Source organism: Perca flavescens, chromosome 8 (genome assembly GCF_004354835.1).
Source record: "Perca flavescens isolate YP-PL-M2 chromosome 8, PFLA_1.0, whole genome shotgun sequence".
Taxonomy (NCBI): domain Eukaryota; kingdom Metazoa; phylum Chordata; class Actinopteri; order Perciformes; family Percidae; genus Perca; species Perca flavescens.
In genome coordinates, this window is record NC_041338.1 from 3,190,861 (window position 1) to 3,216,361 (window position 25,501).

The 25,501-nt window shown below is 41.7% G+C and overlaps 1 protein-coding gene across 2 annotated transcripts in view; it reads left to right on the plus strand.

Annotated features, from left to right (window-relative positions):
• Positions 1-21,954, plus strand: part of bicd1a (bicaudal D homolog 1a) — a 33,663-nt gene extending 11,709 nt beyond the window's left edge. Inside the window, exons 2-10 of one of the 2 annotated variants that reach the window (XM_028586050.1) lie at positions 7,894-8,106; positions 11,334-11,486; positions 11,781-12,269; positions 14,681-15,073; positions 16,237-16,989; positions 17,157-17,308; positions 17,475-17,685; positions 20,233-20,318; positions 21,722-21,954. In XM_028586050.1, coding sequence (XP_028441851.1) covers positions 7,894-8,106; positions 11,334-11,486; positions 11,781-12,269; positions 14,681-15,073; positions 16,237-16,989; positions 17,157-17,308; positions 17,475-17,685; positions 20,233-20,318; positions 21,722-21,842 — 2,571 coding nt within the window. In that variant the 3' untranslated portion in view covers positions 21,843-21,954. Of the gene's footprint in view, positions 1-7,893; positions 8,107-11,333; positions 11,487-11,780; positions 12,270-14,680; positions 15,074-16,236; positions 16,990-17,156; positions 17,309-17,474; positions 17,686-20,232; positions 20,319-21,721 lie in introns of those variants that run through there. The other variant, XM_028586051.1, reaches the window with a different exon arrangement.
• The last annotated feature ends 3,547 nt before the right edge of the window (positions 21,955-25,501 follow it).

Genomic DNA, 25,501 nt, shown 5'->3' on the forward strand with positions numbered 1-25,501 from the left:
TCCATTCCAACCCGCCGATGGCTCTTGTTCTCTCTCCAGACGAATGGCAGGAGTCAGGGATGAATACCAGTGAAGTGCATGGACGAGTGTGCCTGGAGCCATGTGTATTTTTTAATATGTGTTGTGTGTTAGTAACAGGATAATAACATCCTGTACGCCTCTTTATATCGTGTGTAGGAGGAGAGGAGAATGTAAGGACGGATTTGAGGAGAAAGGATAGGAAATAGAGATTCAGTTGGGATCCAACAAATCTTCCGCCCCAGCTGCCTCTCCGTCTACCGATTCAACGTCCATTCAGCCAGACACAGACTGAGCACACATAAGTGATAGGCATTCCGGGAAATAATCCAGGCATCTTTCTTTTAAGGAGCAGACTTGAGCCAAATTGAATCACTTTTAACAAGCCACGTCTTTTTATCTAGAAACACAGCCTGTCCCCTGGCAGACCTTCCAGCTTCACACAGCATGTACTGTACACATTGTGTTGGTGAGAATGCGCCAGATGTGATGCTATTGTGGATTTCTTGTAACTGGTGGGGATTTTCCTCTATAAATCACATTAAGGCGTTTTTTCTGCTATTATCCTGCATTATAGATTTTTTTTTTTCCTCGAGTGTCAGCATAATAGCATATTGTTATCAAAGGAATAATAGGCTCCACTGCTCTAAATAAACAGCACAAACAGAAAGCAAGGCAATTCACATGTACCCTCTTTACCATCTATAAAACATTCATATCACGTCAGCTCCAGCTAAATCTTTATGTTACAGTAATTCTTTAAGAGAAGAGCTTCCTACCAACTGGGGAAATTAAAGGATTGAATAGCCTGGGCACTTATAATAAAAACTATAAACATCCAGGGCTCCTGGTTGCTTAAAGCACAAACACACACACACACACACACACACACACACACACAAAGCAATGCCGGCACTGCAGCTTCCTTATTTGAACTTTATTTTTAGGGATCGTATGCATTATCTTGTGATCATTATGTAATTTCTTCTTCACAAAGGAATATACATTTTGTATGCATACACAGTTCCGATTTTAAACATATGTTGCTGAATTTTTTTAAATAATGCAATTACTTCTAATCATGTGTTTTATTTGTTAATTTTGTTAGGGTGACTGACCTCCATTCTTGCTGGGCTGTGATTACCCAGCTTCCCCTCGCTTGTGAAAATGTGCTTGTGTGTTTTTATAGATGACAGATCTCTTGACTTGGCACTTTTCCCTGTGGCTGAGAAGCACATGGGGACGTTTCTGTGTCCTTGTGAAAGGGGAAAAATATGCTCATGGGTTTTAAGTACATCGGAGTTATAGGATAGTAAATATACTAAACTGAAAAGCAGTTGTATGTATTAAACTTCCCTTAGCCTTACTCTGATTACTCTTACTCACATGAAGTTCAAATCACGTGTCAAAAAAAGTAATCAGCCTGCAAAAACAGGCACATTATATTTTCTTTTGCCCTGGAAGGAGCTTTCTAACATTTGAAAAATTACCCTGGTGATGTTGTTGTGATGTCATCAGGGTTACCTCAGCTTGGGCTTGATATTTAAGAATTTTAACAGAAAGCCTGCATTCCCAACAGGAGATGTGTGGAGTTTCAAAGAAGTGGGGTTTAAAGAGGGAGTGAGGGTCTAATGAAAGACGCTATTGGGTTGCATTATAGGAAAAGTAGGATCCATTGTTTTGATCCCTACTAGAAAATGTAATTCAGCCTCTGCCACTTTGATTTTGACCTTTCTTTTAAATCTGTCTCTTGTGATTGCCCTAACTTTGTGATACTAAATGACTGGACTATCCCTTTTAAGACACATACTGTAGCTGTTCTTATTCCGAGCAACTGCAGCAGTAAACTTGGATTTCTGGATTACCAACATTACAAGTGAGTTAGTGAATATTACAGTGAGTGTGCATATTTCTATTACAGAGTAATCATGCAAGTTAATTACTGTTTAGATACATGGATATAACTAGGGTTGCAAAAGGATGTAAAGCTTATCCAATAACCAAACTAAAGAAACATCATCAATTTCATTTGTAATTGACAATACTGACAGACCATAGACAGGCAGCAATTTGTGAAGTGGAAACTGTTTCTGACCGTTCTGCTGCTCCGTTTACCTCGCCAGACTTGTGTACTGCAGCCCAACACGTATTCGTCAAAAAGAAGCGAGTGAGTCAGGATTAAATCTTGTGTGTTTGTGTGTTGTCCACTCAGCTCAGGCTGATGTCTTGTCTTGTTGTGACTGGATGTTGACACAGCGCATGCCGCTTCAGACTTAAGTCTCTTCTATTTATTGCACTCTTGATGCTGTTCTTCTGAGATTTTTTTTAGGAGATTCATTCTGAGCTGTCGTCGTTTTTCCTGTTGGTCTTTTTTATGGATTATTTGGCTTGATCTTCAACACTTGTGACATTGGCATGGCATGCTTTACAGCTGATCATCAAACAAGTGGATGACAAAGTGTATGCCATGCTGCAGCAAGAACCAGTCTGTCTGCTCTCAGACATTCATTTCCACACACACAGAGTTCTCCTCATGGCGCTGACAGCTACGTGGCTTCTCAGCAGCAGTCCTGCATGTCTCTCTCCATGGTACTGAAATCCCAGATGTGGTTGGCTGGGCCGTCCATCTGGACAGGACACAGGAGTGTGTGTGTGTGTGTGTGTGTGTGTGTGTGTGTGTGTGTGTGTGTGTGTGTGTGTGTGTGTGTGTGTGTACCCTGATTAGAGCTCTGCAAGAAGAATTTTGGGTAATCCAGATTTAAGGTTGTGCTGTCTCGAATTGACCAGTACAGGTGGCACATTTTACATCTTGTATTTTCATAAAAATACCAATGGGTTAGTACAACTACATGATTTTAATTGGTCTTTAATCCACATCTATCATGGTACAATTTAAATCCTCTATTTTATTTTCTCTCTGTCTCATTATCCATGAATTACTTTTCGACTGTACAGTGATTAACAATTGATTAAGGATATTCTGTCAAAGTCATTAAATAATACTTTAGTCCACATCAATTAGAACCTAAATACACAAGGGCACATTCATAGATTATAAATGGTTTATATATATATATAATATAATAATATTATAATGTTTTTTTCTTGCTCTTTTTTTGCTCTCTGACCTTTTTAATTTAATAAAGTCTAGACACCTTGCTATCGATAAATTATAAATAAACTTGTTTTTACAGTGTATGCTGCTGGGTAGACCTGATACGTCCACTTAATTATGGACGTTTGGTGGAGATTAATTGCTGATGTAAAAATAATTCACTCTTCTTCTCCATCCTGGGTGAAAAGAAATAGACTCCTGGTATATAAGCACACCCACAGGTCCTCCCCTGACTCCTAATTAGGAGTTGCAACAGACAGGGAAGGATTTCAAGGTTGCACACGCTCCTCCTCTCACACTGGTGCAGCGGTTGGTTTTTTTCTGCTCCTCTTTCCATGGCCCGAGGGATGAATATCTATAGAGGGGGACTCTATTGTTTAGACTTTATCCACTGAGGCACAGAAGGCCGAGGAGCCTCAAGGTTGAATGCATTATGGCTGCCAATCTAAGACTCCATGTTAAAATCATCCCGAGGAATAGTATTAAACTTTAATGTTCGGCACTGTTCTTCACATGTTATCTGGCTTGAATAACTGTGTTATGTTGTCTAATTAGGACACAGATACAGGGCCAGTGCAAATCCATCATTATAATGATACAGCACGCACTATTGTTAGTGACGTTCATGTGATTAGCCTGAAAAATACGGCGCTGTCAGTGTTATTTTTAGCCAACCAGAAACTATGGTGCAACAGCGTCAGGAGGGCCAGAGCACACTGTGCTCCTTTAGGCCTGTGTGGAAATATTGAGCCTCAGCCATCAGTGTTCACTCTCTGTGACTTCGTTCAGGAGGAGCATTGGCAGATGGAGCGAGTGGACTTTTGAGGGCTCAGCCCATGAAGAGGGTTGTTATAAAACCATCTGCTTCTCGTTACGCATCCAAGACCCACCGATTCTCCGTGTATGAGTTGCTGCTGAATCACTGCCTGCAACTGGGACAGTCCTCTCTGTGTAATAATGTGTCTGTCACTGTGGGGTTCTGCCTTTTCATCAGCTGCCATGTTTATCATTCTTAAATACTAAATGAAATGTGTGAGTAGAGTTTCGAAAGTTGGAATAGAGTGCTTATTCTTTGGTCAAACATTTCCTTAACTAAATCATACATTAAGGTTATTTTTTTGTATTTATGCAAAGTTGTTGCACAGCTGATCCTGTTATAGTATCCTATTTTAGGAAATAAATACATTTATATCTGTCTGTTAAATGTAAGGCTATAGCCATCAGCCAGTTAGCTAAGCTAAGCATAAACAGGGGGTCAGCCCTATGTTCCCACAGCCCAATGTTCCCACTTTCTAGTTTCAAAATTAGGTCTTGTTTTCCTACATTTCCCTTCAAGGGTTAGGGTTAGGGTGGGTTAGGGGTTAGGCGAACATAGGGCCTAATTTTGATTGATTGAGTTGGTAAACTGACTGGATCTCTCGCTGTTTCACTACCTGCCTGGCTGTCCGGACCGCAGCTCACGTGAAAATAGAGCTTCTGCGTATCTGGAACGCCTCTGAAACGCAGCCGAGACGCGCCTAGTGGAAAAATGCCCGTAACTATCGATAACAAAGCAACTGAGGAATATTTCCAAACATGTTGTACTATTGCTTTAGAACATATAACAATTATGCATTCAGATTTTTTTCAGATTTTGCTGAAGACATGTTTATATTCCTCAAACGATGTTACTGAAAAAACTCAGGTATCATTTTAGCATCTGTACCAAAACATTTCAAACGTTTCCTGGCCCTTTCTGTTTCCAATTGGCCCCCAGTCACAGTACAGTGAGTGTAAATCTTGCTCTCTCCTTTGACTTCATGATATTAACGGTCTAACAACGGGACCCTGTGGGTCTAGATTGTTTGTTTGTCCCCCTGTATAGGGCTCAGCTGTTGCTGTGAGGCCTGCTCGGACATTGACAGCCTCCCATCCGACGGGAGAATGCGAGCTCATTCAGTCGCCCTGTGCTTGGAATTAATCAGCTTTTTTGTTCATGAGGCCCTCCCTCTTAATCGTTCACTACAATCACACTGTGCCTCCCCAGAGAGTGAGAGAGAGGGCACAAGGGCGAGTGAACTAGAGAGTGTGAAAGAGAGCGAGAAATAAAAGAGATGCAGTGAGAGACTGAGAGGGAAAAAGAGAGTTCATTATAATACAGTATTTCTACATGAGTGTTTTCTAGTCATTATAAAGCAAGTCCCTGAGGACAGTTGAATGGTTGAATGGCTAAATATTCTGTGTATTTACATTATACTGGACTGATTATTACTGGCTTTTACTAGTATGCTAAACAAAAGGGCCTATTAAATTAGAATGAATATGTCTACAGAGGGAATCAGTGGCGTTCTGAATGAATAGAGCTTTATTTACCTGCTTTATATCATGTTATTGAATTGTGAGTTCATAGTGACGGAATGGAAAAATGTGTGCGTATCATTTTCAGTTCTTTGAGCTGTTTGCCTGTGTTGAGCGTTGATGATTGGTGGTGGTTGGTGATTCACTTCATTTGTTGCTCTGCTGGCTGGTGATGAGTATTCAGACAGCACGTCAGATGTGACAGAGGCAGGTGGTCAATAAAGCTAATTAGGCGCCGTTCAAATCTCTCTGCTGGCAAATCGGCTCATCTCATTCATTCACACAAAACTACATGTCAATTTATTTAGCAGCAACACGGAGGTGTGGACTCATATATTATCATCAAAGGAGCTAAACATCCACAAGACAAACCCTCTCCTTGCCAGTGCTCTATATACTCCAACATCTGCAATAAAGTAGATTTCTGGCTGTAATAAAGTGCCCCTGTCTAACAATAGGACCTCAGCCTTCTGCCTGCAGCTTACTTAACCTGTTAGCTCATGAATCAGAAGGAAATAGAACAATGAAAAATGACTAGCGCGGTGGACAGAAAAGACAGCTGCACACTGGAGCTCATGTCTTCTCCGAATAATGGATGCTTGTACTTTATAAATGACTCATCTCGAAGAGAAGCAACAATGAAATTATGTTATTATGTTGAGGTGGGATTGGGAAGACTGTGAATTATTAAAGGTCCCATGACATGGTGCTCTTTGGATGCTTTATATAGACCTTAGTGGTCCCCTAATACTGTATCTGAAGTCTCTTTTATATAGACCTTAGTGGTCCCCTAATACTGTATCTGAAGTCTCTTTTATATAGACCTTAGTGGTCCCCTAATACTGTATCTGAAGTCTCTTTTATATCTTAGTGGTCCCCTAAACTGTATCTGAAGTCTCTTTTATATAGACCTTAGTGGTCCCCTAATACTGTATCTGAAGTCTCTTTTATATAGACCTCAGTGGTCCCCTAATACTGTATCTGAAGTCTCCTTCCTGAAATTCAGCCTTGGTGCAGAATTACAGCCACTAGAGCCAGTCCCACAATGAGCTTTCCTTAGTATGTGCCATTTCTGTGTCTGTAGCTATTGAGGAGGAGAGAGGGGGGGCAAGGTGGAGGGATATCGTAATATGGCATAAGTGTAGTCTTTTCCTGGTTTTAAAGGCTGCATTACAGTAAAGTGATGTCATTTTCTTACCAGACTGTTGTAACTGTTCTATTATTTGCCTTTACCCGCTTAGTCATTGTATCTACATTGCTGATGACTATCAAAAATCTCATTGTGTAAATATTTTGTGAAAGCACCAATAGTCAACATTACAATATCGTTGCGGTATCGATATCAAGGTATTGGATTTTCTCCATATCGCCCAGCCCTGCACATTTATACAAAATAAAATGACATGCTATTCCTTAAACCTTGCACAAAGCAGCTGTATATCTCTGTATAACTGTATACATTTCACTTGTTGTTGGTCCATGCAGTCTACCAAGCTTTGGCGCATTTCTTACAGCACTAGTTTGGTACAGTAGGCCTGTGGTATGGTGTTATGCTGTTTTGCTGTTGATGCATGCTTTGATTTTCTCAATCAAGCCTTGGCTTCTTTATCATGACAAGTCAGCTCTCAGTGCCGTGAAAACCTGTGTCAGGAAAATGGGAACAGTGTGTCTATTGATCACAGTGAAACATCATCCTACATAGTCAGAAAGCAGGTACAGCTACCTTAAGGGACAGCCCCTGCGAGTATGCTATCACTGGTCAAAAGAACAGCAGGAGTACACCTAGTGGCCATTACTGTAAAAAATGTGCTGGCTCTACCCTACATGCCAGTGGGTGCAAATCCAGTGGTGTAGTCTACGTGATACACAGGTATACGCAGTATACCCACTAAGAAAGCTCCAGCATTTCCATATACCCACTTAAAAATGCACAATGGTACGTAACAACGTACTTTCCATTATAATTTTGAATATTCTGAATTGTCATCTGCGGGTTTTTTTTCTTCACATAGGCTAAATAAAGGTATTTTAACCATAAATTGGTGCATAAAAGTGTGTCAGAATGCAGGATGTGAAGTCTTTGACACTCAAAATTTCCCTGGGGGAGGACACCCAGACCCCCCACTATGATATGCCACCCCCCACCCCTCCAAAAAGGCCCGTTCTGGCCCATATATATAGGCCCATACATATACAGTACAGAATACCCACTACAGTACATTAGACTACACCACTGTGCAAATCCCTCACATGGATTAGGATGTTGTTATATGTTACATGTGTCTTCATTTTTTACTTTGCAAAAGATGGTTGTTGGTTGTTGTATTATTACCATTATTATTATTATTATTATTATTATTATTATTCATTGCTTTTTTCTCTGCCCCCTTCCTCTGACCATCCCTTCTGTTCTTCCTCCCCAGGCGTTCGGCCAGGCTTACACCAACCAGCGTAAGGTGGCAGAGGATGGGGAGACTAACGAGGAGACGCTGCTGCAGGAGTCAGCCTCTAAGGAGGCCTACTACATGGGCCGTCTGTTGGTGCTGCAGACGGAGGTGACGCTGAGCCGTTCTGTGGCGTCCAACGCCCAGGCCGAGAACGAGAGGCTCAACGCACTTGTGCAGGAGCTACGGGAGGTGAGCTTGTCAACAGTTACAGAGTGCACCTTCAAGCAGATGATTTAATAGTTCATGCCAGATGAGGAAAACACAGGAAATCAGGAATATGATATACGTGGGAAAAAAACAGCATTTCATTAGCTGACAGTAGAACTCATGCATTGGAATATATCCTCATTTTAGTAGATTCAATTCTCTCATATATTCGTGTTTTTTCATCGCATCAGTATGTATGTGTGTATAGACAGTGATGTAGGGAGGGCTCAGGTGGTGCAGCGGTCGCCTACCAATCGCAGAGTTGGTGGTTTGATCCTTGGCCTTGCAGTCCCATGTCGAAGTGTCCTTGGGCAAGACACTGAACCCCGAATTGCTGAATGTTTATCTGATGAGCAGGTGGCACCTTGTACGGCAGCCTCAGACACAGTCTATGGAGGTGTGTGAATGGTTCCTGTTCTGTGTAAAAGTGCTTTGAGCAGTCGTTAAGAGTAGTAAAGCACTGTATAAATACAGTCCATTTACAAGAAATGTGTAAAATCCTTGGGGAAACGTTCAACTATAATGGGAAAAAGCTGTACATTTACGATGTGCAAAATGAGCTGTAGTTGCTTAGAGGTTTGGTGGTTGTTGAGTTTTGATAAAAGATCTCCTTTATTTTGAAAGGCTTGGTCACTGAATGCATTTTGAGTCCCAGAAACAAAAATAATAATCTGCAGCTTAGTCAGTGTTTGTGCTAACTTTGTGAAGAGTTCGGAAAAAGGTAACTCGGGATTGTGAGAAAAGTACAACAACCTGTTAAACCTGTTGTTTTTTTTGCATAGTCATTTATTATCGTAATTTGTTGAATTCTAAGCAGACTATTGTCCACATTCTTGTGATGCACTGTACATTAACTTACATGAGATCAGTGTGTTTGATAAAGGGTCACAGTGGCACAAAGGGGGTCAAACCTGACACAGAGATCACATAATGCATGTGTATACGTGCGGAGCATGCGCTTATGCATTCATACATGTCTGCAGCCACTGTGCAGCGCAGGAGTTCAAGCTGGGGTCAGACGCCGCGGCCACGACCCCATTGTGGGGGGCAAATCCGGTGCTAAGCTGTGGAATAAGGGAAATGCCCTGAGCTCGGCACATGTGTAGGGACAGAGTGAGCCAGGCTGCGCTCATCACACAACCAGCACTACAGCCACAGCACGCACACTCTCATTCACTATATTCATCAGGGAGTGTTGTTACTCTCTGGATATCTCATTTTTCTGAACATGACACACGTGTCATATGTCCGTGTGAACGTAAGCAGAGTAATATCACACACAACAGGTAGATCTATGAGATATTCCACATCAGGGAGCATAATATTTTCAATTGGGAAGATGAGTGTAGTCGACATATTCGTGATGAGTTGTCACACACACATACACACACCTGTCACCTGTTTGCATCACCATTGTGTCTCTTTGAAGATTCATCAAATGGCTTTTTGGTTCTCTTTGAAAATCCTTATTTGCATGCGTGAGGCCATTAATGAGGAGGAGTCGCCTTTTCAGCGTGAGAAGCAGGTGTTGCAGCCGCACCAGGGACTTTATTTGTGCCATCTTTCACAAACACCATTACCATATACAGATTCACATCAAAGAACTTTGAAGTACAAAGTTTACTTCAGCCTGTTTTTAGTCCGTATGTGTCAGAACATGAAAAGAGTAAGAATAGCTTAAAATCACAGGGCAAACACAAACCTAGGGTATTTCACAATCGTATGTTTAAATGAATACACAGCACCCCAATTCCTCCCATGTAGAAGACGGTCGCTCACAGTGGATCTTGACATCTCCCGAAGCTTAACGAAATCTTTAAACCTTTAATTAAAAGGTTCCCCATTAGCGCAGCAGCAGTGGTGGTAATGGTGAATGAGAACAACATGGCTGGACTTCTGCCATATTTGCCATTGTGTCATCATGAATCAGAGTCTGAGCTGTGAACTCTAGATGGGGGCTCGGCACTGTGCAAGGGAAGGTCATTATAATCAATAATAATATGGCACCCCAAAATGTGTTATTTTATGATTTGTCATTTATGGTAATAAGGTTTATTCTTCAAATGTGATTTGGTTTCTGCTATATTTCCCTGGATTAGTATGATAGTATTTTCAGTACAGTCCTGCTGTATTTCTGTGTACTTTGCAGTTGAGGCTCCATTTGCTTTAAGAGTATAGGAGCTGCTGTCGGCTACTGTACAAATCAAATATTCATTGTGTCATAGTGGTCTTTGCTTTCAGTCCAGTTGCCAGTTCTAAAAGCACCATTGTCATCCACCCCTAAACATACACAAGCACACACACACATAGCACAGAACAGGCCATATGTGCTCGTGAGTTTCTTCCTGACACTGTCTCTGGGTCAGCACTTCTGCCATATGCACAGAGAGCTGCAGGGGAGCTGCAGGAAGCTCTGCAGTGAGAGAAGTACACACATGCACATGTATAGTAGAAATGGTTCTTTACTTTGTATGTCCAGCAGTTGTTGCATTGTACTGTACACATTTGGTGACGACTGTGTTTACAAAATAAGAACCTCATTCTTATTCTGTGTGTCATTTCTGATGAATACTGTATAATTCATCTTTAGGAAATACAGGGGAACAATTGTCCACTACATACTATAAAAACAGCTGAACTGAGAAAATGTACTGTAGAACACATCAACAAGTACCCGCAAGGTTGGTTCTTTAACAGAGAGGATATTTATCCATCTCCCTGTTCCTTGAAATAAAACTCACCATTATTAGTTGTCTCTGATTTTTACCGAGGTCTATTCCCATATATATTAAATTACCATATATCCAGTGCTGCGGCCTACTATACTTAGATTTATGACCTCTGTGGCTGGTGCATTTTCGTCTCATCGACACTTAATCTGGTCCAGCATATGCTCATGTTTCTGTCTCTGCGCAGCAGGTGACAAAATGCTGATCTTTTTGTAAGTCTAAAGGTGCTGACTCATTGCATTTTCGATAATGAAATAGTTTGATAAACGTTCTTATCCACATGCTGTCAGAGAGAAGTATTATGTATGTGTACAGCAGGAGTTTTAGAGTGTATAGCGTAGACTTTAAGCATGTATGAGAGATATTACTCTCTGTGTGTGTGTCTGTTGTGTCAGTAATGGGTTTAGGTTATGAGCTGACTGACTTCTGATCCTCTTCCATCTCTTTCTCCTGACTCTTTACTTTTTTCCCTCGCTCCAGAGTAATGAGATGCTGGAGCTACAGAGGAGCCGGATGAGGGAAGAGGTCAAGGAGTATAAGTTCAGGGAGACCAGGCTGCTTCAGGATTACACCGAGCTGGAGGAGGAGAACATCACGCTGCAGAAACTGGTGTCTACGCTCAAGCAGAGCCAGGTTAGTACAAACTCATTCAGCTCATTTTCTCAGTAACTCCACACACTAGCAAATGTTGTCTCATACACATGGTGGTGTTTGGTTTTAGTCACCTGGCTCCAAAAAAGACAAACAAAGATTTGTCTAAAGTGTGCTTTATTTTAACTTTTTTGTACTCACACCTTCCTTATGTCCCCTCTAGTTTGACCTGGTATTGGAGCCAATCCTTAAAAGAATGTAATTAAGAGTTTAAATGAAATGTGTTCTACTCTTTTTCTTTTCCTGTCCCCGTCTGTCCTTTCCGCTGCTCCTCAGGTGGAGTATGAGGGACTAAAACATGAAATCAAAGTACTGGAGGAGGAGACTGTTCTCCTAAACAGTCAGCTGGAAGATGCATTACGTCTGAAGGACATTTCGGAGGGTCAGCTGGAGGAGGCCTTGGACGCCCTCAAGAGTGAGCGCGAGCAGAAGAACAATCTGAGAAAGGAACTGGCCCACCACATCAGCCTGAGTGACAGTGTGTACGGAGCAGGGGCCCATCTGGCGCTCACCGTCACCGGTGTAGAGGGTCTGAAGTTCCCTGAGGAGACCATCGGAACCAACGGCAGCTCCATCCCTGCTGCTAACGGCAACAACGAAGACAGCAACCGCCGCAACTGCCTCGTTCACACAGGCACCGGATTGGCTAAGATGAACGGGGACTACCGGCCAGGCCGGAAAGGAGAAGGCCTGCACCCGGTGCCGGACCTGTTCAGTGAGCTCAACCTGTCCGAGATGCAGAAGCTCAAACAGCAGCTGCTGCAGGTGGGTCATGAGAAATTAATAGCAATATATACCACAGTGAATAAAATTACCCACAATAACTAATACAAGTAAAATCACCAGTGTTGACTTGCAGCTGCTAGAAAGCACTTAGTTTTTGTTTAGCCCTTTTGTGTCATTAATGTTATTTTTAAGGTCAGTACTGAAGCCACTCGAACGTCACATTGGTTGTGTGTCGACTTACAGTCTGGAAGATTTAAGGCGCTTTAAAGCTGCTAACAACGTTACCCCCAGGACAGTTTACTGCAGCCCAAAGCACATCAGAAGACAGCTATGCTGATCCACTTTCCCACAGTACATTTCATTTTTTAGTGGAAAAACTGAGGCGTCTTATCGATTGTCCTGCTGCATTCTGTGTGTGACTGTGTGTTTGTTTGGTAGATGACTGTTTCTGTGTTCACTGTTCATTGCTGCACTGATGAAAGCAGCCCTGGCCACTGTTTGCCACCGGTAACAGCGAGGAAATGACAAGGTGATGACAGTTTGGGAACGAGAAGAAAAGCAGGAAAAACGCCACCTAATACTACAGGCTTTTACTGAATGTTAGTCTTCCAAACATGAATACAAATAATGGCACTGAAACATCATTTAAACCGTACTATCACAAAGTGACAGTGACAGACCAGGCATGTTCAGTGATAGCGGCAACATTTTGCACATGTGCATTCAAGCCTATGTCAATGCTCATGAACTGTATATACTGTAATGTGTTGTATGTAATGTATGCTCTAGTGTGCTTATTTCTTAGTGGAAGTGATGAAGCAAAATCATAGCAAAGCAAAAGAGTCCAGCAGCAGAGGCAGTGTATTTGCGTGGGCCATAGGGAGCCCTGTCAGGGTGATTAGCATCCAGTAGGGACAGGGAAGAGCTGCAGAGGCAAGACAGAGACAGAAACAGACTATTTCAGACTATTTTCCCAGTCCTAACTGGGAAATGAGACCCAAAGAGGTAGGGGGAAATGTCATAGAAGTTATTTTTAATGTCCACAGGCACTGTACACTTACACATTTATACCACAATTAATTCCAACTTTGCATTGTGATAAGCTACATTCATATAAACAGACAGTATAAATATAGGGCTTATAAAATGTAGTGCAGGAAAAAAATTCTCTCACACGTATACACTGAGTCACCTGAGTGCAACACACGCATGAACAGGCACCCAGGGGCGTAGCACAAAATTCTGGGCGCTGTAGAAAGGCATTTTCTATGGGCCCCTCCCCGCATCCACAGCTATTCATTCTAGCATCTTTTTGGGCCCTCCTCACATGGGGGCCCTGGGTACTCTGTCCCCTTTGTCCACCCAGTCCGACGCCCCTGCAGGCACCCCACACAAGAGGAATACATACAGTGTGTTAAACGACATAACAATCATACTCTAGGTAGATTAGATTCCTGGTCAAAATTTCATTAAGTCATTACTGTTTATTTTCGCCCAAGCTGAGCTCCTCTGGGAAATAGAAAATTAGATGAGTAGCTGCTATATGAGCCGTGTGCCTTTCTCTGTTAACACAATTACTCGCTAATCAATTTTCCCTCTCAAGATGATTATTCTGGTAAACACCATGCAAATTAAAACAAAAAACTATTTTGTCTTTTTCAATATGGACACTACGGACCAAAAACATTCACAATTCCATTTGAGGTATCACTCTAGGCTTTAATAATCATTTAAACGCTTTAAACGTATCTATTTGCTAAGCTTCCTTCGGCATTCGAAGAGTTGGATCAATAAAGCTTTTAGATTTGTGGGAGCACACTCCCCTGATCAAAAAGCAATTAAATAGCACTTCATGTTAGTTTCCATTGTCCTTACCGGCAGTTTTTAAGTCAAGCAAGCTTCACCACATGGCATTACACACCTTTGTTCAGAAATACAGGTCAGCTGATACATTGTTAGTCTATGATGTGCCTGTGTTTGTTACCTTGCTGCTTAATAATGATGGTTGCATGGTACATTGTCTTTATCTTTATTGGTCCCTTAATTTTATGGAGTTGTGCAGGTCATACTGATTAAACATTTGCGTAACTGAGCCTAAGTCCTGCTAAATTGCTGGTTGCGTGGTACTTTGTTATTATTTTATTAGCACCTTTATATGATGGAGATGTGGAGGTCAGATATATTATACATTTGCGTAACTAAAGTTTGCTTGTAGTTGGTTGTCAGAACTTGGAAGTCACACGTTTTGATCTGTTAACATGGCAGAACACACCACTGCAGAGTACTATATAAGAATATGTAAATATATAAAATGATAAAGTGAAAGGCCTCGGCCTGTCCTGGGTTTTATGAATATGTATATCATTAAACATGTATGCAGCATTGGGTTTTGCCCTCACTGTCTTCTTGACTGCCTCTCATGTGGGAGCGTCTCCTCCCCCGTTCTGCAGGTGGAGCGGGAGAAGTCGGCTCTTCTCATGAACCTGCAGGAGTCCCAGACCCAGCTGCAGCACACACAGGGCGCCCTGACCGAGCAGAACGAGCGCGTCCATCGTCTCATGGAGCGCGTCAGCGGCATGAAATGTCTCAACGGAGACAAAGAGCTTGATGAACCCCAGGAGGGTGAGAAACCTGACGGGGGCTCCTCATCGCCACCAGCCAATGGTCACCATGACCTCGACATCCATGGGTTCGAGATCCTGGAGTGTAAGTACAAGGTGGCGGTGACGGAGGTGATCGACCTCAAAGCAGAACTGAAGGTCCTGAAGGAGAAGTACAACCAGGCTGTGGAGGGGCAGGGGGACAGCCACAGCGACGACAGGGTCCCGGCACTGACTGAACAGGTTTGTCATACTTACATGCGGTGATATATTTATTAGGGGTTGGGAAAAAATCAATTCATGTAGTGAATTTTTTTTTGGGACGATTTTTTTAATTGATTCTTTTCCATATAAACATGGTATTATTGGTAATATATATATATATATATATATATATATATATATATATATATATATATATATATATATATATATATATATTATTGTAGACAAATTGTAGACTGACTGACTGACATGTGATGTGCATTCTTTTAAGAAAACAATTTGTTTTTAGAAATGGCCCATGATATATTGTCTCTAGAAGTGTATTATTCAACTCTTTGGGAAAAAAATGCAATACTCAATACTATCCATTTGCACCTCTACAATAAATGAAAATCCCAATATCGGCACCTATGTATCATGAAAGAATCAAATTGGGACAAAAGCATATCGTCCCAGCCCTAATATTTATATTTTTATTCCTGCATCTTTATCAACCAAAAATATATTTATTTTATATATATATATATATATATATATATATATATATATATATATATAAAATAAAAATATATATATATATAATTATAAAAAAATATATTATATATATATATTATATTATATATATATATATATATATATATATATATATATATATATATATATATATATATATATATATATATATATATATATATATATATATTACCAATGATTCACCTAAATATTTTCTGTTTATACGGTACCACCGATAGTGACTACATCATATCCATTTAAAGCAAAACAGTTATGTACTTCTTTACAAATGAAATAAATGTAGATTATTGTAGACAAATAGACTGACTGACATGTGATGTGCATTCTTTTAAGAAAACAATTTGTTTTTAGAAATGTCTCATGAAATATTGTCTCTAGAAGTGTATTATTCAACTACTAAAAATTGCAATACTCGATACTGTCCTTTCGCAATACCTCTACAATAAATGAAAATCGCAATACAAATCAAATCGGCACCTATGTATTGTGAAAGAATCAAATGTATATCGTCCCTAATATTTATATTTTTATTCCTGCATCTTTATCAACCAAATATATATTTCTTTTTATTGGACGATAATAATTGCACTCAGTGCTGTTTTGCACCCTGTGATGTTGCAAATGTCCACCTGATTTTCTCCAAGCAGGTAACTCATTTGGAGCGTAGTTATCGGGAGAGTCGGGAGAGGGTGGCGAGCCTGGAGGCAGAGCTCCGAGCCTCGGCGAGCACGGCCACGGAGAGCCAGGGCATGCTGAACGCAGCGCAGGATGAGCTGGTAACCTTCAGCGAAGAACTGGCACAGCTCTACCACCACGTCTGCCTGTGCAACAACGAGACACCCAACCGCGTCATGCTGGACTACTACCGCCAGAGCCGCGTCACGCGTAGCGGCAGCCTGAAGGGCTCGGACGACCACCGGGCTTTGCTCTCGCCTCGCTTGGCGCGACGCCTCGCTGCGGCGTCTGCAGCCTGCTCCTCCGAGCCCCCGCGCACTCCCGTGGACTCCCCGTCCAAAGACGGCCACCTCAACGAGACGCCAGCCAACACGGTGGACTCCTGTCATAGCAGCCCCACCCGCAACCCTACAGGGTCCCCAGTCATCAGCATCTCTCCTTGCCCGTCTCCAGTGCCCTCCGAGGCAGGTGGGGACCTGCGGAAGGAGCCCATGAATATCTACAACCTGAACGCCATCATCAGAGACCAGATCAAACACCTGCAGAGGGCTGTGGACCGCTCGCTGCAGCTGTCCAGGCAGAGGGCTGCAGCCAGGGAGCTGGCGCCGATGCTTGACAAGGACAAGGAGTTGTGCATGGAGGAGATACTCAAATTGAAGTCCCTGCTCAGTACCAAGAGAGAGCAGATAGCCACGCTCAGGCTGGTGCTGAAGGCCAATAAACAGGTGAAAGAGGATTGTTCCTTGTACTCAATATACCATGAAAAAATGTAATACCCATGCAAACTGTAGGAAACCAATCATTTGTCCTTTGTGTGTCAGAGATACAACCCGCGTGTTATCTGAATTAGGCCTACGTGTTGCGATAAACTGTCAAATGATCCACATTGCAGACAGCGGAGGGGGCACTGGCGAATTTGAAGAGCAAGTACGAGAATGAAAAGGCGATGGTGACAGAGACCATGATGAAGCTGAGGAACGAGCTCAAGGCTCTGAAAGAAGATGCCGCCACTTTCTCGTCTCTCAGGGCCATGTTTGCCACAAGGTGAGAGTGGAAAATGAGGCCACTAAGCTGGGAAAGTGAACATTTGAACGTTCCTCAAAATATAAATAGAGGATTTGCCTGTGTGACAGAAATCTCCCGCTAAATCTGTGTTTCTTCCCTCTGCACCTTTATGTCTCTCTCTCTCTCTCTCTCTCTCTCTCTGTAGATGTGATGAGTATGTTACCCAGCTGGATGAGATGCAGAGGCAGCTGGCAGCAGCAGAGGATGAGAAAAAGACGTTGAACTCCCTCCTCCGTATGGCCATCCAGCAGAAACTGGCCCTGACCCAACGGCTGGAGGATCTGGAGTTTGACCACGAGCAGACTCATCGCGGCCGCGGCGCTAAAGTGCCCAAGATAAAAAGCAGCCCGCCCAAAGTAAGTCGCAGAGGTGCCGTCACAGCTCCCTCCAGTCCCACGCGGTTCCACAGCCCCTCCATTATTACCACCCACACCCTGAACCCCTCCCTTACTAGCCCTCCCTCTGTAGAGCTAACCGCCTGTCCGTCCATGTCCGCGTGGACTTCAGACACACTTTCTGAAACCATCCAGACCTCAGCTTCAACTCTTCAACCGAACATCAGTTACCCTCATTTGTTTCTGGGCACCCAGCCCTTCATGGTAGACCCTGAGCGGCTAACCTTAGAGTTCAGACGACTCGTTTATTCAAGACAAGATGTAGGTCGACTGTCCCCTTCTCACAGCACCAGTAGCCCTGCCTCGGTATCTCCTCGCCTTCGACGAAGGCGTTGATTCATCATCATCTATGTACACAGTTCCCAGAAGCCACTGGATTAGGTGGGATACAGAGAGGAGGAAAAACTGGTTTCACATGTCTATGGTTTGAACATGCAGCAACACTCAGGAAGAAGGAGCCCCTGACGGCTTGCTCCATCCTCAAAACAGCCCTGAACAGCCTGTTTGGTATTGATACGGTTGGACTGCATAGAATGTTTTTATGAACACCCTTACAAATATACCAGGCATAGTTCTTGGCATATGAATAACTGCTACCATAAAATGAGACAATATTTATATCACTCTCTTAGAGTACTAGGAAGTGTGTCAAAGTGAAAACTAGAGATGGCCCGATACCATTTTTTGCTTCCCGATACCGATTCCGATACCTGAACTTGTGTATCGCCCGATACCAAGTACCGATCCGATACCAGTGTGTCATATATTTGATTAGGTTTTAACAACTGTATACTACTATCTCTGTATGGATGTGATATTATTTCTATCTTTGTGAAACATGAACAAACACAAACAATGAACGCCACAGAACTTTCTTTTATTCTCCAGTTTGACAGTCAGTTATAACGGAAAAAGAACATAAATAAACTATTTTAACGTAGATTTTCTTTAGGGCTTTATTACGTGGTATCGGATCGGTGCATAAACTCCAGTACTTCCCGATACCGATACCAGCGTTTTAGGCAGTATCGGAGCCGATACCGATACTGGTATCGGTATCGGAACATCTCTAGTGAAAACCAAGCAAAACATGGCTGCAGCCTCTGCTTCAGCATACAGTGACTTATAGCCCCTCCCTGTGGCAGACTTTGTGAATTACATGTTAGATTTCTATTTCTTTTTTGCCTCTTCATCATACCGTATTTTATCTCCATCTATTCCATAAAAATATGCTATGTTGTAAAATGATATATCCTCCGGGCAATCCTTGACCAGTCAGACCTCCTCTCTGTGCCTCAATCTCAATTTGATTGTCCCCTCTGTACACTTCCCCCTCATGTAGTATCCAAAAGAAAAGTAGAGGGAGGTATTAACTAAATCCACTCCTCCCTCTGCTGACGGCTATTGTCTTGACAAACCTCTCTCACAGTAGTCCCAGTTTTCTCCACCAAAGAACATTTTCTTTCCTGTCAAATGCAGTTTGACCTCTCTCTATTCAATTCAATTCAAAGAGGCTTTATTAGCATGCCCATATTGGTAGGCTGCAGACAATAAAGCATTAAGGTTAACATTCGTGCAAAAGCAACAAAAGTTAACAATAAGAACAAAACTGATGGATAACAACATAAAAATAAGAATATTACAGTGTGTGTGTGTGTGTGTGTGTGTCTCTCTCACCCTCTCTCTCTCTTTTATCCTACCTCAGATAATATATAGCATAAGGGAAACAGCATAAACAAGATTTTAAGATAACACAACATCATATGATATGAGTGGAACTGACGAGCGTGACTGGTGTGGACTTAAAACGGACTTTGTGAATAGAATTGAGCCATGAGCAGCAGGTGTTCTGGATTCGAGCAGCATTGGATTGTTCAGCATTAGCCCCACTGTGTCTGTCCTCTTTGTGTGCTGTACCAATCAATACAATATTGGTTGATTGTGTGTGTGTGTGTGTGTGTGTGTGTGTGTGTGTGTGCGTGTGTCTTTTTGTGTTTTCCACCTCCAGTGCTGATTGGCTAGCTGTGCAGTGACTGGTCCTGTCCAGTGTGATCAGATGAGACCGGTTTAGTTACATTTACACTATGCAAGCATGTACTGTAAATGACAGGCAGTGGAAGAAGCCACTTAGGTTATGCTTAACCAGCTGGCTTCAAGTATATCCTCTGCTCTTTTTCTCACATTTCTCCTCATGCTCTCTTTTTCTCACACTTCCCATTCACTTACAGAAACACGTGATTTCCACGACCGGAAGAATCAACTAACAAAACGAGGATGATTATCCCCTACATTATGTAAATTGTTAAGTAGTGCTATAGTAATGCTGTGAGAAAAACTGTAGGATCAGACTGGTGCTTTAGTATAAAAACCAGAGCTATCGTAGCAGCAAACCAGTAGTAGTCTCATTGTCTCTGACCAGGTCTTCCCCTGTCTTGTGCTCCGTGTTTTTCTCTGTCCTACTTTCTAACCCTGAGTGTCACCACTCTGTATATCTGTCTAATTTATCAGTTTCTTGTAGATTGTCAGCAGCCTGCTGCCTCAATATCGTCACTCTCCCCACAACTAAGGCGAGGGAGAGCCTCCCTAGCCCGCAGGTAACAAGCTGGAGAACCTGCTAGCAGTAGGCTCGTTGACATCTATCTATCTGTCTATCTTTCTGTCTATTATACCAATAGTCACACCATTTACATTCTATTTAATGCACATAGACTTTCACATCTTTTCTTGGTGGAACACCTGCATCTGTAGAAGATTGAAGGTCCTGCATGCTCTCAGTTTTCCCACTTCACATTTGCTAGTTTTAGGCATGCAGGTTATGGCTGAGACCCTTGTATTTCATAAATAATTAACACCAGGAAGTGAAGGAATTGTTGTTTTTCACTTGCAGGTAAAGTTTTGCATGCCAGTATTCTATACGTGCTTTTACTGTATGAATTGAGTGCCAATTCTCCTTTTTGTAGTTGCAATTTAAAAAAAGAAACTTTAAAATATTAAAGTAAAAATCTAGTTTAAAAATGTAAGGCTATACTTTGAATGTGCACTATAGTTTTCTCTTTTATAGACCTTTTTCATGGCTGACATGACTTCCCATTGCCGGAAAAAGCACATGTGTTATTAATAAGGATGGAAGTGTCACATAAAGCCATGCAACCTAGCCGGTAGCTGCAATTAGCATCATTAGCCAAGTCAAGAGTCCACTGTGAGGAAGGTCTATTACTGTTGCTAGCCATGTTTGAGTTTACCGACAGACTGGGCAACAGGTTGTCTTTATCTTTGTCAATGGACAGAGACTTTCATACAAGGTAACTGGGAAACTGCTGACAGATCTGAGGCCATGTTTGGTTTTAGTGTTGTGCTGGTTAGCCAACACTCTCCAATTTGTTCGCGAAGTTTTCACCAAATACTTGAAGTCTTGAAGTATTATATTAAACAGCCCTTTCCTTGTCTCTGGGGTGGTTTAAAGGAACAGTTTGCCTTTTTAGGAAATATCTTTATTGTTTTCTCGCCAAGCATTAGATGAGAAGATTGATACCGCTCGTCTGTACGCTAAATACAAAGCTACTGCTAAAAGCCGTTAGCAAGGCTCTGCACACAGAGTGGAAACTGGGGGAAACGGCTACATGTAGCTTGCTCTGTCCAAAGGTAACAACATTTGCCTAAAAGCACCTCAAATTTTCACTTATTTACACATTATATCTAGTTTGAGTAGTCTTCATACAAAAAGGGTAAAAACAATGCACCGTGGTTTGATGGGGGCATACTGTATATGCTGGAGGAAGAAAGCCAAAAAGTGTGTTTCCCAAAAAGCTGAATTTTTCCTTTAAGAAAACCATGTCAGTCTTTTTGCCCACGTCACAGGTTCCATTTTTGTTTGTTGATTTGGTGTAACCACATTTTCTTCCAACAACTGTTCCCCTCTTCTTAGCCTTTACATTACCGGTCTTTTTTTACTCAATCTTATTTATTTTTCTTCTCCTGTCTCTCTGCATTCTTACAGTCCTAAATTGTTGGCAGACCTCCAGAAACACCATGCGGTCCTGTCCAGCAGCAGTAGCCTTCTCTCCCCCTGCGACCCTCGTAACTGTCTGGCCCATCAACCCCCGCTCCCCGGCACCTAACCCCCACCGCTCCATCCCAGGCTCTGGCCTCGGCCCGGTAGGAGTCATGCAGAGACAGAGAGACACTTTGGATTGGGGTTCCCTCAGTTTTACTACCCCCCCCCAACCTAGCATCCACCTGGTGCGTATTGGACTCTGTGACCCCCCACCCCCACCCCCCACCCCCCTAAGCGCAAACATGGTCCGGCCCTCGGCAGGCCTCCTGGTTACCTGGGTCGCAAAAGAAGAGCAAGACGCTCTCCTCTTCTCTGGAAGTGACATCCTGTCCAGGAAAGGACTGAACTAAGACGCAAAATGAGTGATGAATCACTGGAATCTTTTCCCTTAATTGTATTAGTATTTATTTATAATTTATTTACTCTATTGATTATTTATTTACATATTGATTTGTAACACATTTCTACAAATATTTATTACTGGAATGTTTTTTTCTGTGTTTGTTGGTCATTCTTCAGTATGGAAATCGAGCCGTGTGTTATTGCTGGGTGAAGACTTCGGTGATCACAGAACAATTTGGCACATTCACTACCGTACACGGCCGAACAAAGGAAAACCAGTGCAACCAAAACCAGACCTGCGAAGGTTCTTTCCGGTGTAGTAAACCAATTTCAAACTTGCCTCATCATACTATACGGCATTAAAATGTCAGATTTTGACAGTATAATAATCCAAACATATGTATGCCACTTTCACATAGGAGTGTTAGAGTACATTGGGTTTGACATTGCAGACAGACTAATGAAGGTAAACACTTTATTTTAAGCAAACTGTTTCTTGTGGGGGTGATGGGTGGATTTCAGCTACCTTTCTAACATCACTAGTCTTTCTCGGGATGCTTGTCATTTTTTTTTTATACAAGGATTTTCTTTTTTTGTTGCAAATCATGTGCATAAAGACTATTTTATACCTCCTATTATTTGTATTTATTTTTACAGCAGACTCTAGTGGCATGGTTGTGTCTGTTTATGTAGCTCAGATCTTCAGAGACTGAGATAGACGAGGACTAGGGCTGTTGGCCTGAAGTTTGCCTTTTGAATTGCACAGGTTTAAGTAAACATGGAGTGAACTGACCTCCATCATTTTAACATTAGTTAAGAGCAGGGAGGGTTACCCAAAAGCGTTCCTCTTCTGGAGTTACCGTCATTGTATTCTCACCCAGTATTCGCTGTCTTCCTCTTTCACTGTATTGGCCACACCCCCAGAAAACTGTTATTATGACCCTTTGTTCATCCTATAATGACAGTGACAGAAATTCCATTTACATGTCTAGCTGTCTCGACATGCTTCCTCCAAACAGTATGCAGTACTGTCTAAGCACAATTATGCATATGCATTAAAGCAATACAGTAGTGCCGGTCGGAGACCGATCTGATTAAGATGAACTCAATCTTTCCATTTCTATCACCACAAACTAACCAGCAGGCTGATAAGAAAGGCAAGACAATTGGGGAAACAATCAAGATATTATTTCTTTTTGAAACATTGTTTTGATCACAGAGGGGCAAAGTCTGACTGAGATGGATGCAATGTGTGACGTTTGTCGCATAATTGAAATCCCGTTCCTTTGTCTTTGTACCCTTGTCATGTCTAAAGTGTTTTCCTCACTGCACTGAATACATATTTTTGCCAGATGGATATGAAATGGATAGACTACATAGCCAGTATAGTGTTGTAATGACAAAGCATTTCTGTTACAACAGCGATGAATGAGTGGACTCTTTCTGTTCTTTGTGTGTGTGTGTGTGTGTGTGTGTGTGTGTGTGTGTGTAAATGTGTTGGACTTGTCTTTGTTAACAGTGAAGATTGTTACTTTTTGCAACTACAGAGTGATGAAAATATGTGTGGTCCAAAGTAGCTTCTGAACCCACGCAGGCTCATTGGTGACCTAACTCTTGGTTTGTTTGCACAATATAGAAGTGGATGGAGAGAGACTAATCTGATGAAAGAAAAAATGTAAAAAAAAAAAAGAACAATAGCTGTTCTACAGAGGGTTTGACAGTTTCTCCTCCATTTCAAACAGTGTTTCATTGGTTTCACAAGTAAATAAAAGACCTGTCCTTGGATTTGTGTGTGACTGTGTGTCTGTTTCTCTATCACCATTTTAACAAACCAGACAGAAACTAGACATTGATCTTTATTCTCTGCATTACCTTAAACAGAGCATGTTTTACAGTACTAGAAAATCACTTCTTATAGAGCACAGGACTGCGATTTGAATCAGCACTGAGAAAGAAAGCAGTCTGTTGCAGGCAGAGGATGACGTAACAGGAAGACATCCGCAGAGATTGTTACCTTATCTGAAAGAAAGAAGGTCATCAGTGTGTTTTGAGTACACTTCATAAGTCATGGTCTAGCTGTGCCAAACTCAAGGCCCGCGGGCCAAATCCAGGCCCTTGCAGATTTTGATCTGGCCCGCATATCAATTTAGGTTCATAATCCATTTTGGCCCACCTACTTTTTGTTGCTTGATCTGTAGTTTTTATCACTTTCACCAACACTTTTGGCACTTTTTTCAGCATTTGTGCCACTTTATCAGAAGTTTTTTCCCAATGTTTTTGTGTCGTTTTTTGTCTTTGATGGCTAAGTTACATTTTTTGGGGCTTGATGTCGACCAAGACTATATGAGACATGCAATAATACAACAAAAGATGTTTGACTTTTTCGATTAAATAAAGCATGTCAATAAAATGTACATGTCTGGCCCTTGATGTGATTCTTTTTTTTCCAGCACGGCCCTCTGGGAAGTTGAGTTTGACACCCCTGGTATAGTTGGATCTTTTCTTATCAAGACTCTCTTTAATAGTCTTCTCCTTGGACATATATTAATTGTCTAAACGTATAGGCTTAATTATCAGTTATATTACAGTTTTGGCCTTTTGCTTACACACTGAAATCAAAAGTATTACACAATCATCAAAACCTTACACTAAAGGAGCAAAACATCGGCCCAGATGTGCACCACTATAAGCCCAATGTCAGCCTCACACTTTTTGCAAAACAATACACAGTGATTTTCAAAACACATCCTATATGACCACACCTATGAGCCAACCTGTGAATCACAGCCATCAGGTGCGCAAACACAATCAGGTTTAGGCACGATATAAAATGCAGCAGGTAAGTCTTTTCTGTACTGTATTTTCAGATCGTATTGTTTGTTTGTTTGTTTGTTTTTTTGTATTACTGTAATTATAACCTGTACTGGATACAATATTTTTTATGTTTGTCTATTGTTTGCTGAGCTAACAGTGTTATGCACACTACTGTAGTACTGTAGCATGACAACTGGGACATGTTGTTGATGGGATTCTCCATGTTGACATGTTGACTGATTTGGGTATATGGAGAGAAATACATAATATTTTCCTCAGTCTGCAGCATTGGTCTTGTGTAGTGTTTGGTGAACTTAGTGTATATTTGCAATTTCTCTGTGTACTTCATTTACAGTACTTTAATCACTGAGTAGTAGAATTGCTAAAAGTGTTTGAGGTTAACAACAGCAGGTTGGAACTGGTTCAAATAGGATTAAGTCATATGGAACGTGTGTGTGTTTTTAATATGGTAACAAAATATGATTTTTATAAATTAGCGTACAGTTTTTGCAAGTGTTTTTTTTTGCAAACGGTCTGAGGTGTTCTGCTGATTGGGAGGGTGGTTGT